Source organism: Ochotona princeps, chromosome 5, assembly GCF_030435755.1.
Source record: "Ochotona princeps isolate mOchPri1 chromosome 5, mOchPri1.hap1, whole genome shotgun sequence".
NCBI classification, from domain to species: domain Eukaryota; kingdom Metazoa; phylum Chordata; class Mammalia; order Lagomorpha; family Ochotonidae; genus Ochotona; species Ochotona princeps.
This window is the reverse complement of record NC_080836.1, coordinates 90,966,711-90,981,409: the sequence shown is the minus strand read 5'-3', so window position 1 is coordinate 90,981,409 and position 14,699 is coordinate 90,966,711. Positions and strand designations below refer to the sequence as shown.

The following is a 14,699-nucleotide window of genomic DNA, read 5'->3' as shown; positions in this document are numbered from 1 at the left end:
ATATTACATTACTCAGTAGGTACTATTTAAAACCCTTCATCAACAGACCTGAGAAAAGCCAACTATATATAAATAAATAACCTTAGGTTCCAAACATTTTGATCCTGAAAATTTGCATTTCTCTAAGTACCCTGAGCACAGACTCCCAGTGGACAATGTCGGTCAGATCAACTCAAAGTGGCCTGCTGTCTGACTTAGGAATATCTGTCAAATCACTGCTATTAATATTTTATTATTCCTCATCACTGCACAAAAGGGTTAGAGGAGAGAGAAAGCCTGCCAAGGGCAGCATTAGGCCCAAGAAAACTTCATGAAAGTCGTCTGGGAGTTAGAGGTCTGAGAATTGTATACTTTAAAAGGACACAACTGAGGGTGAAATACACCTGTCACGTGTTTGCTACTGTACTTCTGTACATTCCAAAATCACAGAGACAGGTCAAACTAGCCTGGAGGAAAAGGCAGCATTTCACAGACCACAAGGAGAAATACCAGTTATTGCTCTAGCATCTGGTAAAGCTCCAGATGCTGGAGGGGAATTTAACCTCAGAAACAGCACATTCTTCAGAGCTGAGTCTTCAAGCCAAAGCCTGTCCCTTCCAGGCCATGTGGCCACAGGTAATGCTATTCAAATGCCACTGAGCCTCAGGTTCCTTTTCCATAAAATGGGGATAAACATGGATTTCAGGTGGCTACTAAGACGACTAACTCAGACAACATATATGCAGAGCCAGGTTCCCCAGTCAGCATCTTCTGACCAAGCTACTTATATGCTGAGATAACGGTCCCCACAGTTGCTAGGAAAGTCTGCTGCAGGATCTTTTGGGCTGGCCTGTGTACTTAAATCTCAAACAAATACGATCATGTTCCACATGTGCCAGATGATAAGCAGGGTCAGGAATCACAGTGAGGGATGTTTGCTTGGTACAGCAACTAACACACAGTAGTTGATTCAATGTCTATCTCCTCTCTAACTGCCAACAGTCCTAGTTTTCTTAATTGTAAATGAGATCCACTGGATAGGCACACATTTCATTCTGAAAGTCAAGGAAACTGAGTTAAAGTGTATGGTGCGGTGTGGGGCTCAGAGAAGGTGATTACTGCATTTGCCCTCCTCCCACCTCCGAAGGAGACCAGACTGTGGAGTGACGGTCAGGAGAGGCTTGGGGATTCAAAACGGTTAGCAGCAGTACAAGCAGAAATAAGACTCTAAGTAGCATCAGACTGTTGTAACGTCTGGAATCCTAAAACAAGCCAGTTGGATGGTCCTCAAGGCTACTGACTGAACAGCCCAAGACACTGAAACATGCTCAATTCATTCAGATGGGTTTTAAGAACTATTTTAAAATCCCTCAGAAAAACTGTTCTATCCTTTTTCTGAGGAAGCTTCTGGAATGCCAATAATCAGTCAATAAAGGATTTCTGGCAATTGTACTATCTACTCTTCTTTCTCATTAAGAATGGAGTTTTTTTTTTTCTTCACTACTGAAGCATCTTGGGACCTAAATACCCATTTAGACATTAATGTCCCTTTTCCAGTTACCCCTTCTGTGTCCTAAATTACAGAATTCTGCTTACTATAAAGGTTTCTGATCACTCTCCTTCAAATTCTTTATTTTTATTGCAAAGGCAGATATACAGAGAAGGACAGACAGAGAGGAAGCTCTTCTGTTCGATGGTTCACTCCTCAAGTTTCCGTTATGGCTGGGGCTGAGCCAATCTGAAGCCAGGAGCCAGGAACCTCTTCTGGGTCTCACACACAGGTGCAGGGTCCCAAGGCTTTAGGCTGTCCTCAACTGCTTTCCCAGGCCATAAGCAGGGAGCTGGATGGGAAGCAGGACGGTCGGGATTAGAACCGGTGCCCATATGGGATCCCGGTATGTGCAAGGTGAGGACTTCAACTGCTAGGCTATAGTGCTGGGCCCTAATCACTCTCCTTTAAATTCTTTACGCAGCTCCCAACATTTTCTTTGAGCAAAGCCTACAAACAGATTAGATTAGAGGCAGTCCAACTTTCTGATAGGCCTATTTCAAAATAGCAAGAGCAAAGATCTCAAAGCCAATTCATACAACGTCAGAAAAGTCCCAAGCTCCTCGAGAAACCAAGAATTGTTCGGTTTGGTTTCATTTGCTCCTTCCAGAGAATGCTCACTGAGCTGACCACACTCACACACAGTCGACGCACAGACCAGTCCAAACGATTCACCAGCGTGGTAACGTGCTGCTTGGGGGCTTCAAGCCCACAGTGGGCCCAAGCAGGCTAGAGGGCAGCAATGTACCCCAAATGACCTGAAAGAAGGACAAGCAGATCTTGGCCAGTCACACACTACATTCCACTTTTTCTAAACATTTACACAATGTCCTAATTCCAAATCACTTCAAAGCAGCCTGCCTCTCTAAGGACATATGCAGTGTATTTGAGAATGAGAACAAGGTATCAGCGAGATTTAATTTATTCCTTTCTCAAATTTCTCCGCCCACAGCCCTCGCCCACCCCAACTGGCACTGCTAGCTCACTGAACTTCACTCCCCCTCACAGAACCGCTGCGCCCCACAATATGCACAGGCCGTGGCAAAGAGCCAGCATGCACTCCCAATCAACAGCGCCTCACAGCTCACAGCAATTCTTCAAGTGTGCCCTCCAGACTAACTAAACTGACAGGCCTCGCTTCAGGGCTCAAAACGTTCCTGGTGTACAAACAGTAACCAAAGAATGAAATTATTTTGCCAGCCTACTTGTGCTTTGATTGGGGGGCTGGGTGAGAATCCCCAAAGGGAAGGGTAATGCTGCCTCTGGGCCATGTGCAGGAGCTTCCAGGCGGCACTGACAGTGCTTTCTCATCAGTCCCCTCTCCTCAGTGTGCAGGCCGCTGAGCAGACCTTCCAAGTTACCCCTTTGTGAGGACACTGACATAGGGAGTTCGGTAAGCCGCCTCCCAAGAGTGTGAGAGGAAAATGCAAAACAACAACAACAACAACAACAAACCCACAAACCAGTTTGTTTAGAATGAACCTTGCATTTTTGTCACAAGTGTCCCCAAATTAAAAGGTGACTGTGCCCCAATGGGCTTGTGTAGGATGCACAGCAGAACTGCTATTCCCACATGAGTTCATACTGAGTAGGCAGAAGACCCGGGCGGAGAAGCCAACAGGCCTCATTTTACAAAGGCCCTCATCCAGAGGACAATGAATGTGACTGCATTGTGAAGCATACACCTACCACAAAGCTACTCTAAAGACCAGCTTCTGCTTTTATTTGCAGAAGCTGGGAACAGTGCTGCTCAGAACTTTCTGCAATAATGGAAACACTCTACAGCTGCACAGTCTGAATATGGCAGCCACTGGTCACTTGTGGCAACCTAGCTCTAGACATGGGATAGAATAATGAAGGCGCTCAACTGGTCTTCATTGTAACTTTCATTTCAACATAACCAGTCATGAGTAGCTAGTTTCTATAGCTACCATACTGGACCCAGCAAAGCTGGAAGATGCACTGTGGAAAAGGCTTGCCTGGACCGTAACTTCCCTAACTGGTTTGCTCTGAGAAGTGCACAAAGTGAGATAGGACTGGCCTCTTTGAGCAGGTTCCCACACCAGCAGAGTCTTTCAAAACTCGTTTTTCTCCTCTAAGCTGTTCCCTTTCTACCATGTCCTTCTCCGGTCCACACCCCTTAGCTTCCCTAGTAGCTTTGCTAATATGCTCTCTCGGGCAGAACTCCCACCCCTTTCTTCAGTTGCTGCCTGGTGCAACCCCTCAAATGTTTGTAATGATCACAACTGCTACCCTGTGCTGAGAGTTCTTGGGCATGCATCTCAGTAAATACTGAGCTGCCTCACTTTACAGGTATGATTGGGGAACATGCTTCAAGAGTGCATGATACGTCTGCAATTTCAGGATTGCCTTACCTCCTAGGCATGCTAATATGTGCTCTTTTCAAAAGATTCAGAGAACTCTTCAGCAAAATGGTCTCAGATCTCAAAGGGGAGAGAGGCTGGGACAAAAAGTCAACTCTTCTACCCCCACCCCTCATCTAACCTCACCACAATATCTATGTACTGGGGGGGGGGAGTCCTAAAAGGTCTAACCTATGCTTTCCAAACTTGAGGGCAATTTTCATCGCTCCGAAACGGTCAGCTGCTATTTTTAAGCATGATTTTTCCAAAAGAAAGAGGTAAAGTTCTGATTGGGCCACACATGTTAGAACCACAAGTTACTAATACATAAACATATGTGAAAGCCCTCCTACATTAAAAAGCATATTTCTACTTGCAAGCACACAGCCATTTATTTTGCAGATCAGCTTAAAACCACCAAAGTCTCATTCTTTGCTAGTCTGGACATGAGAAGGCATTCAGATCAGTTGTGAAAATGCAGAAGTTCAGTTAACTTCCTCCTGTGTGCCGCATAGTGCAGCTCAAAAAAGGGGGGGGAGGGGCAGACAGCAATTACCCAAAATAAGATATTGCAGGCTGATTCATCTGAGTATTTAAAATGCAAAGAACTGGTAAGAGAAGCAAGAAGTGAGTTCACCTAAAATATAAGCAACTGCAGACCCTGATGGGAAACCGTACTGCTGCTCACTGAACATACTGCTTCCAAGGAAAGGAGTGCTTTGTTTCACAAATACAATCTGTATTCCCATAAATCAGATAGCAACCATAGTATATTCCATGTAAGTTCCCAAGTCACAAGTTCATTAAGACCACTTACACGTCCCCTCTGCCAATCCTGTCCCATCTGCGGATTTCCAAGCATTTCCTTTCCCATTACTACCTCCTGGTTCATCAGAAAGAACTTGCTTCTTTACCCCACTATGAAACCAAGACGTAAAACCCCAGCCTCACAGATGGGGAAATGAGGCGAAGGGTCTAACCTCAGGCCACCAAAAATTAGAAGCCAGAACCCAATTCCTTGGCTCAGGTTTTAAAGAAGCTTTGCGGGGGAGGAGGGGGTGCATGCTTTCTGCTGATCCCCGTGTTTGACAGCTCAGGCTACTCCGGGAAGCAGAGATCAGAAGTCTGCCTTTCAAAAAGACAATGGTCCAAGGAGGTGATATGAGAACCTCAAGGATAGTGGAAGCTGTGAAGTGTGTAACTGGGCCAGTTCGAGGTCTGGTCTAACAACTTAAAAGGCCAGGGGGTGCCCAAAGAGAATCTCCGAAGAGAGAAGGAAAGGGTGTGTATACTGGACTATTGGCTGTGCTTAAAAAATATGTAACAAAATGGCCAGTGTCGCTTGCAGTAGGGTTCCAGAAGGGAAACCAGGGAGATGGATTTTTTTTTTCCTTTTTCCTCTGGCTGCTAGACCGGGTCTGCTTTCAGTCTTGTCTCCCTCTCCCTTTAAGGCGGGGGCGCGGGTCGAGCAGGCAGGCTGTGATTTAGGGATCGCATCCCCGTCCCTCCTCCAACCCTGGGAATTCCTGAAAACTTCCCAATTGCAAACGGCTTCTCCTCCGGATTCAGAACAATGACGGGGGCAGCCAAGGCAGCGGACCCCTCTCCTCGGCTCTGAGGGCGATGGGCTCCTCCGGCGCCGGCTCTGGCCCGAGCTGCCCTCCCGTCCCACAGGTCTCTCCCTTCTCCACCCCGCCCCAGGCCCTCGGCACACTCGCCCCAGTCCACTCGCAGCTTCCGCATCCCTCCTGCGAGCCTCACCCCACGCATCCCTGCCCTTCACCCTGCCGCGCCCAATCTCCTCCCACGTCTCCCTGCCGGGGCAGGCCCCTTCACACACCACCAGGCCTCCCCAACTCTCTCTGCCAGGTCCGGGGTGAGAGGGGTGGAGCTGGACAGCAACTGGGGACTGGCCGAGGACCAACTCTTGCCTTCCACGCCACCCCAAACCCCAACCCCGGGGCGCGCGCTCACCCGGCGGCCGCGTTCTCGAACTTGAGAGCGAGCGTCTCCTCGATGATGCGGTTGTTCACCTCCAGCAGGATCATGGCGGCGGCTGCCCCGGACAGGGGAAGGAGAAACAAGGGCGGGTCAGGGTGGGGAAAAGGAGGAAAGGATGCAGGGAGCGGCTCTGTAGCCGCTGAGGAGGGGGCCTGGGTGGGGTAGGTGAGAGGAGAAGGGGAGCGGGGGCCGGGGCGGAGAGAAAAGGGAAGACGCGCGCCTGCCCACGCACGCACTGGCCGTGGAGACACCCGCCCACCCGACAGACCTGGCCCCAGAAGCCTCAACCCGCCTGCCGAGCCGCCGCCGCCGCCGCTGCCGCCTCACCGACAAGCCCAGTCCCCGCCCAGCCCCCGGTTCCAGCCGGCCACTTCCGCTCTCACACCCACTTCCGCTCGCCGCCCGGACGCGCGGCCCCGCGGCGCCATTTCCGCTCCGACCTCCCATCCGTGCACGCGCACGCGCACGCAGGCGCTCGGGGGAGAGGCAGAGGAGGCCGCGGTTGCGCATGCGTGAAGCCGTTGTCGGTTTTCTACTTTTCCACCTACCACCACCACCCAAGCTCACGTCAAGTCTCTGCAAACCTGTCCGCCACCGGGCTGTCATTCCCCGGAATCGGCCTCGTTGTGCGGAGCTCACTCTCGCTCGTTCCAGAGTTCCCAGTCCATCCTTCCGGTGGTGTTATTTCAGTTTCCCCGCAAGAAGCTTGCCCTTATCTCCCAGGAGGATTTTTTTTTTCTGTCTGCCTTTTTATCGTGGGTGTGTCTTCTTCATTTCCGATGGGTGGGGATGCGGTGGTGAATGAAATACCCCAAGACCTGTCCTAAGTGGAGCTTACACCGCGGTAAAGGAAACGCAATGAGCAGATTCTCAATTTTGTAACTATCCTTCGTTTAGAGGCAACAAGGAAAAAGTCAACAGGCACCCAGGTCAACAGGCAATGAAGATGATCCCTCCCTTTCTGCGCCGGGAGCTGCCGCTGAGTGCTGGGAACCAAGTTTTTCCTGCCTTCCACCCTCACCTCCAGTTACCTCCAGTGGAATAGCCTCCTACTCATCTGCCTGTGGGCCTTGATTTGCCTTTCCCTCCTCTAGAGAAAGTATAACAAGCTTAGTTCACCCTCAGATGAAGGGGTGGGGGAGGACTGGGACAGGGAGGTAGCTAGCTAACTTAGGGCAGCGAGCAGGCAGCCAAACTCCCCCTGCTCTTCAGAAATCCCACCTGCCAATCAAATGAGCGCCCCCCAGGCTGAACGCCCTCTCCAGAGACCTATAGCTGTATCATGAAACCACTCCCCTAACCAAGATCCTATGGCGACTGGCAACGTAAAGGGGCCCATCTGTCTCTTCCTGTGGACACAGAATGGGAGGCAGAAACATCTCCTCGCCAACCTATCCCCTCCCCACCCACTCTGCCCCCAAACATACCCCACGTGTATTGATGATCTCTTTATCTTAAAAACAAAAACAAAAAAACTTACTTTGAGTCCCTTCTACATGCAATGATTTCAGTTAATGTTGAGGGTAGGAGGCATACGCAAAAAAAAAAAAAAAAAAAAAAGTGGAAGCATTCAGCCACTCCCTAGCTCAAGGGCCAGTCAGCCCTTTAAAAATATTCTTTTTTCCTTAAAGGCTTAATTATTCAAGAGGCAGAGTTACACAGAATGAGTCTTCCATTTGCTGGTTGATTCTCCAAATGGCTGGGAAGGCAGGGACTGGACCAGGCTGAATCCAGGAGCTTCATCTGGTTCTTCCACACTGGTTCCAAATGGCACTTTCCCAGAACATTAGCAGGGAGTTGGATCAGAAGTGGAGCAGCTGGACACATACTGGTGACTTTATGGGGCTGGCGCTGCAAACGGTGGGTTTACCCACAACCCTTTATGCCATGATGCTGGTCCCTAATGTTAGAGTGTGGGTAAAATGTTATTGTTGGGCAGTGTGAGGTTCCTTTGTGTGGAGAAAACTGCTACTTTGCTAGGCCAGAAGGCGCCTGAACTTTGGGAGAATTCCGCTTTAGTGATAAATCTGTTCTTTGCTGTCCTGCAACTTTGTGAACCCAAGGGCAGGAGGGCAAGGGCACAATTCTTCTCTGGTCCCAGAAACAGGAGAAAGATAAGGGTGTGAAAATGAGATGAGCCATACAGATAATGAGAATAGAACAGACTGCCTGTGCCTAAAGGCCATGAAAATTAATATGTCTAAGGTTGTTACTTTTGATGTATTTCCCAGCCCCAAAGGGTCTATATAAGCTTCTGTCTTGGGCTGTTCGAGGTCCGACTGCCTCGCTTGGCTGTCCTGTGTGCCCCAAGTGCGGTCTGGCCCCAGCATGCTGACGCAATAAACTCTGTTTGCTGTTTGCATTGCCAGCGAGACTCTTTGTCGTTCTCTGGGGGTTGACTAGCTCACACCCTGACGTCCGGGGGCTTTAGCCTGGACTGTAACACTAAAAAGAGAATTTTTTGCTTACAGGCCATGGACAAACTTTCAAATATTTCAGATGACATCTCTCTCTAATTGTATACTAATGTTACAGCTTGACAATAGCCCACAACCTTCAGACCAACTTACCTCCTAATATTTTAATTTTTGTTTATTTATTTTATTGTTTTAAATATTTGTTTATTTTTATTGGAAAAGCAAATTTCAAGAGAGACGTAGAGACAGAAAGAAAGATCTTTCATCTGCTGACTCATACCCCAAATGGCTGCAACTATCAGCGCATACCTGATCTGACCTAGGAGACAGGAGCTGCTTCTGGGTTTCCCAGGCAGGTACAGCGTTTGAGCCATTCTCTACTGCTTTCCCAGGCCACAGGTAGGGAGCTAGATGGGAAGTGGAAAAGCCAGGACTTGAGCTGGTGCCCATATGGGATTCTGGTGCTTGCAAGCTGAGGATTTAGACATTGAGTCATCACACTGGACCCAATGGAAGATCATTCTTTCTCTCCTTCTCCTTGTAAATCTACCTTTCCAGTAAAAATAAATTTAAAAGGAGACAAAAAGGATGTGTGTTTCAGCGCCAGTGTTGTAGTAAATAAAGCTACAGTCTGTGGCATCAGTTTGTGTCCCAGATGCACCACTTTGGAAAGCATCTGGTAGAAGATACAGATGAAGTCGTAGCTCCAATCTGGCCTGGCCCTGGCCATGGCTGCCATTTAGAGAGCAAACCAGCAGATGGGAAGTTTCTTTCTGTCTCTCCTTCTTTCTCTGTAACTTTGACTTTCAAATAATAAATAACTAAATATTGCTTGAAAGACAACTGTCTTTTCCTATAATAAGCCTTTGCTGTTATTCTTTGTATGAACTATATTCAGTTTGTTGAGCCTGAAACGAACCTGTAACTGGTCCTCACCTTTCTACTCTCGACTTTCACACCAGCATCACTGCATTTTCTTCAACCTCCCAGGGCTGTAACTTAAAGTCTGATTCCTGTTTGCATTCTTGATCTTTTCCATGCTCCCATGACAGGAAGCATTTGCCCTCATTAGCCTGTTGGCAGGAAGTTTTATAGTGATATGCCTTGCCATGACACTTTTATTTAATTTCTTTGATTACTGAGTCCTCATTCAAAATTGAAAACATGTACTTTGATTCTACAAGAAGTTTATTACATTGCTAACTTTCTCATGTTTGTTTTCTTTGTATGATATACTCTTTAGAAGTTAGACTTTCTTGATTAATAATTTAAATTTCTATTTTTTTAGTTTTATTGGTTTTTATTTTTAACTGTGGTAAAGTTGAAATCACATGAAATGTCTCAATTGTTTTTTATGTAGATGATTCAGTAATGTTAAGTACATTCACATTGTAATGCAATCAACAAAAATAAAAAAATACTTTTTACTTTGCAAAACTGAAACCACTAAATTCATTATTTGCTTGGTGTTTGTTGATCTACTTTTTTTTTTTAATCTATTTTATTGTGTTGTTGTTGACAATCTTTACATGGTTAATTACAGTTAAAGAAAGAAAAAGAAAAAAAAAGGTTCAGGGGGATAGGGAAGTGGGTAATACTATTATGTCCATATTGTTTCCATCTTGTATCTGAGGTAAAGGGGGATATTGAGGGAGAAGCCCCACCCGGTTTCCCACCCACCCCGAGTCCCGGATGTGGGGCATGCTCTGAGATATGTGCTCAAGTGGTGTTAATAGTTCTCCAGTTATGAATCGCTGCGAGTTTCGCTTGATGAGGTCGTCCACTGATTGATATGGTCCATCATAAAGTCTCCGTTTGCCCCATTTTTCGCTGCCAACATATAGCTGAGATGAATGATTGATCTGCTCTGTCTTCTGTCTTTTCTTGATTAGAGTTCTGAGTCCAGCAGTTCGATTGGGGAGATCTCCAAAGAAACTTTGAGGTATTCCCAGACTAGTTTCTTGTATGTTCTGGCAAGCACAGGGCCCGGCACAGTCCATCACCCCGATCAGCTGGTGGTTGCAATTGCTGGGTTGGTTCTGTTTTCAGTCCCGAGTTGCACTGGAACCAATGGGTGTTGCAGTCCAGTCTGGTTCTGCCCAGCACGTACTAGGCCCTCACACAAACCAGTGGGAGCTGCAGCCTAGTTGGGGCGACCCACAATAACCCCCACCAGGCCCGCCCCCTACCCTGGTTTGCCAGTATGTGTAGCAGAAGACCAGTCTGTCCCCCATCCCATTTGGCTCTGGCACTTTTCAATGGGTATTAAAACTTAGTTCTGTCTAACCAACTCAACCATCCAGCCCTCACGAGTGTTGTTGAGTGTGTTGATCTACTTTTATGGGATATTTCTTTGCCATTCTCTCTCTTTTTTAAATATTTATTTTTATTGGAAAGTCAGATATACAGAGAGGAGGAGGAGAGACAAAGAGGAAGATCTTCTATCCGATGATTCACTTCCTAAGTGACTGCAACGGCTGGAGTTGAGCTGATACAGAGCCAGGGGCCAGGAGCTTCTTCCAGATCTCCCATGTGGGTTCAGGGTCCCAAGGCACTAGGTCGTCCTCAACTACTTTTCCAGGCAACAGGCAGGGAACTGGATGGGAAGCAGGGCTGCTGGGACATGAACCAGTACCCATATGGGATCCAGGAACGTGCAAGGTGAGGACTTTAGCTGTTAAGTCACCATGCTGGTGCCCTGCCATTCTTTTTAATCACTTTAACTTTTAGTTTTCCTTGGAATTTCCAACCCTCCACCCAACTATATTATTTTATTCTTGCTTTATGGACAGGAATCTTGTTTCTCTGTGAATAATATTGTGAATTTGTTTTTAGTTTTTCTTCTGTTCTCTGCTTTATTTTTATTTCTCTGAATTTTTTTTAATGCTTACTCATTGTTTCACCTCTTTCTTTTGTGTTAATGGCCATCCCAAATCTGGCTGCTTTAACACTCTGATCACATTTCAGAACAAGATGCTAAAAAAGCTGAATGGAGACTGAGTGTATGAGCAAGAAGGACTGACCGGCGTTTTACTTCTCAAAAAGGTTCAACAGCCTTTGTATCTTCTGGAAGTCTATAGGCCATGCAGCCCACCAGACTTAGAATCTGCACTTGAACGAGAGAACCAGGTGATTCCAACACACTACGTTCTGAGATGCCCTGCATTAACCAGGGTGCAGTGTGGCACACAGATGTTCCAGATGTCAAACATCAACAGTTATGTTCAGGTTAGGATCCCAGCTGTGAGTGTACCAGGTATGCTTGGCAGGGAAGAGAGCTTTGTATCTCAGTGGACTTCTATTTGACCCCAGAATGTGCCCAGTGCTCCTACTGGGCTGATGTCAGTGGAAAATGAACCTCCAGTGGATGGATGAAGTGTGAGTGCCATGGGTAGAAGGAAAGGGAGCCATTTCACTGCATGGGAACTTAGAATATTAAATATTTTTTTAACACAGAGGTTTAACCAATCCTTCCACTTTCTTCATCTTGCTTTTTAAAAAAATTATTTATTTTTATTGGAAAGTCAGATATTAAGAGAGGAAGAGAGACAGAGAGGAAGATCTTCCATACACTGATTCACCCCAAGCGGCCAAAACGGTCAGAGCTGAGCCAATCCAAAGCCTGGAGCCAGGCGCTTCTTCCTGGTCTCCCATGCGGGTACAGGGTCCCAAGGCTTTGGACAGTCCTTGACTGCTTTCCCAGACCACAAGCAGGGAGCTGGATGGGAAATGGGTTTGCTGAGATTAGAACCGGCAGCTACATGCGATCCTTGCGTTCAAGGTGAGGACTTTAACTGCTAGACTGCCGTGCCGGCCCTCTTCATATTGTTTTTGGTTCATTTAATTTTCTGATTGACAGATTAAGTATTTTTATCCCATCACCCAAACTTCTTGAAGCTTACTTTATAATTAAAAGTGTTTTAGGTCTTTATTTTCATTTTACTTGAATAGCAGAGGCAGGGAGACAAAAGATGAGAGATCTTTCAGCTGCAGATCTGTTCCCCCAATTACCCTCCAGACTGAATCCTGCAGACTGTAACTCAGTCTTAGCCTCCCACTTGGGTAGCAGAAATGCATGCACTTGAGTACCCAAACTACTTCCTCCTAGGGTACACGTTAACAGGAAGCTGGAATGGGAATCGAAACAGGGACTTGAACTTGGCATTCTGAAATGAGACATCTGCATATCAAGCACTGACTAACTCATTGGGCCAAATGTCTGCCCCACTACACGTCTCTCGTTCACTCTCCCTTTTTTAAAGATTTATTTATTTTTATTTGAAAGGCAGGTTTACAAAGAAAAGAAGATACACACAGTGGGAGAGCGAGAGAAAGAGAGAGAGAGAGAGAGAGAGAGAGAGAGAGAGAAAATCTTCCACGCACCTGTTCACTCACCAAATGATCACAGCAGTCAGAACTGGACCCATCTGAAGCCAGGAGATTCTTCTGGGCCTCTCACATGGGTGCAGGAGCCCAAGAACTTGAGCCACATTCTGCTACTTTCCCGGGTATAAGCAGGGATCTGGATCAGAAGTAGAGCAGCTTAGATATGAACTGGCATCCAAATGGGATGCTGATGCTTACAGGTGGAGGTTTAGTTAGCCTGTTGAACCACCACAGTGGCCCCTAGTTTTTTTTTTTTTTTTTTTTTTTTTAATAAGAAATGCAATTGAAACCTGTGGGCCCTGCCCTACTTATTTTTTTTTTTTTAAAGATTTGTTTTTGATGATATTTACATAGTTGATTAGGGTGGGAAAGGTCAAGGATCAGGGGGTAGTGGGTGAGAGCATTGTTTACACATTTTCTTTTTCTTCTTCCTGTATATGGAGGACACAGGGGTACAAGAGGAGAAACCACAACTAGCCTCACAATTACGGCATTAGTCAAGGGATGGGGAACTGCTGCTACCTGATGCCATCCTAGGGTTCCTATGGTGGAGCATGCTCTGAGGGTTCTGCTCTTGTGGCTCAGCTTGTTCTGAGTTGCTGCTGATATGCTCCAAGAATGAGGAAATCCTTCCAAGGTTGATTGGCTGTCATAGTCCACCTCCAAGTCTCCATTGGCCCAGAAATTTGCTGTCAAGTTTCATTGGGGTAGTTGATCAGTTTGTTCTACCCTCCATAATCAGCCCAGCCCTGCCCAACACATGCTCTCCCTTTGCATACACCGGAGGGAGCTGCTTCCCAGTCACAGTGACCCCCAATAACCTCCACTGGACTGGCCACCCAGCTCTGGTTCCTGTCCCTGCTAGCATGTGCAATGGACTGTTCCAGTCCTCACAACCATTTGGATCTCATATATATCATTGGGCATTGAAGCCTAACTCAACCAAATCAGTTCCACCTTCCAGTCCACACTCATGCCAGCAGGTGCCACCACCTGTCCAGCCAGGCCTGCCCCAAGTCATGGTTCTCATTCTCACCAGTGGGAAATGCAACTCTTCAGAGAGGAGCCCACAACCTTCCCACTGGACCCACACCCTGCGTGGATATTGCACTCTCTAGGTGGTTCTGCAGTCTAGCTAGACAGGACTTGCCCCCATTCCCAGCACTTGGCATCATGTAATGCTGCAGCAGAGCCCAACCCGCCTGCCCTTATTCTGGCTCATGCCTGTACCAGTGGATACAATTGGTTACCCCTGTCTGATTCTCCCCCTAGTCCAGTTCACATTTAGGGCAACAGGTGTTGTAGCCCTACCTAGCCTGATCTGCCCCCCAGTTCCAGCTTTCAGGATCTTCAATATGAACTATCCCTGCCCTACTTATTACATTTTTTCCCTCCTTCCAAAAAGATAACCATTGCCCTCCTTTGGTGTTTATTTTAGTGTCTATTTCTACATTTTTGCTACCTATAGACATGCCCATAAGCAGTGTATAGTGTATTCCATAAGGCTTCAAGCTTATGGTTCATAATAACATGAGCTATATCTCCATGTACAATATGTGTTCGAGGTTTTCCCACGTTGTTTCTATGCAACAACTAGTTTTTTCAACTGCAATGTAGCTTTCTAGGACAGGAGTAGCATTATGACTATGAAGGTAATTATTCATTATTATTATTTTTTTTTGCTATTACAGGCAACAGAATAGTTTTTTGTTTGTTTGTTTTTTTGCTATTACAAGCGGCGCTGCTTTGAACATTCTTGTGTGTATTTCCTTCGTGTTGGTATGATGTTTTCTTCAGGGCATGCTGCTAGATTTTGACTGCTGAGCTGGAGATCATACACATCTTTAACTTGGTTAGATGTTGCAATTTGCTCTCCCAAGTGGTTATATCAATTTATTCTTCCACTGGTCAAATAAGAGAGTTCTCACTACTCCTTGTTCTAGCCAACATTTGATATCCTCAGGCTTTGAAATGCACGGATATGAAAAGGCAGCTGGTGTTTTT

The 14,699-nt window shown here is 46.6% G+C and overlaps 1 protein-coding gene across 1 annotated transcript in view; it reads right to left on the bottom strand.

The window, feature by feature from the left end:
- ARPC2 (actin related protein 2/3 complex subunit 2) overlaps positions 1 to 6,287 on the bottom strand; it is a 29,075-nt gene extending 22,788 nt beyond the window's left edge. The window contains exons 1-2 of the mRNA XM_058665002.1: positions 6,161 to 6,287; positions 5,866 to 5,947 (exon numbers count right to left, since the gene is read on the bottom strand). Of these exons, the coding sequence (XP_058520985.1) occupies positions 5,866 to 5,939 (74 nt within the window). The 5' untranslated portion in view covers positions 5,940 to 5,947; positions 6,161 to 6,287. The remainder of the gene's footprint in view (positions 1 to 5,865; positions 5,948 to 6,160) is intronic.
- Positions 6,288 to 14,699: the final 8,412 nt, after the last annotated feature.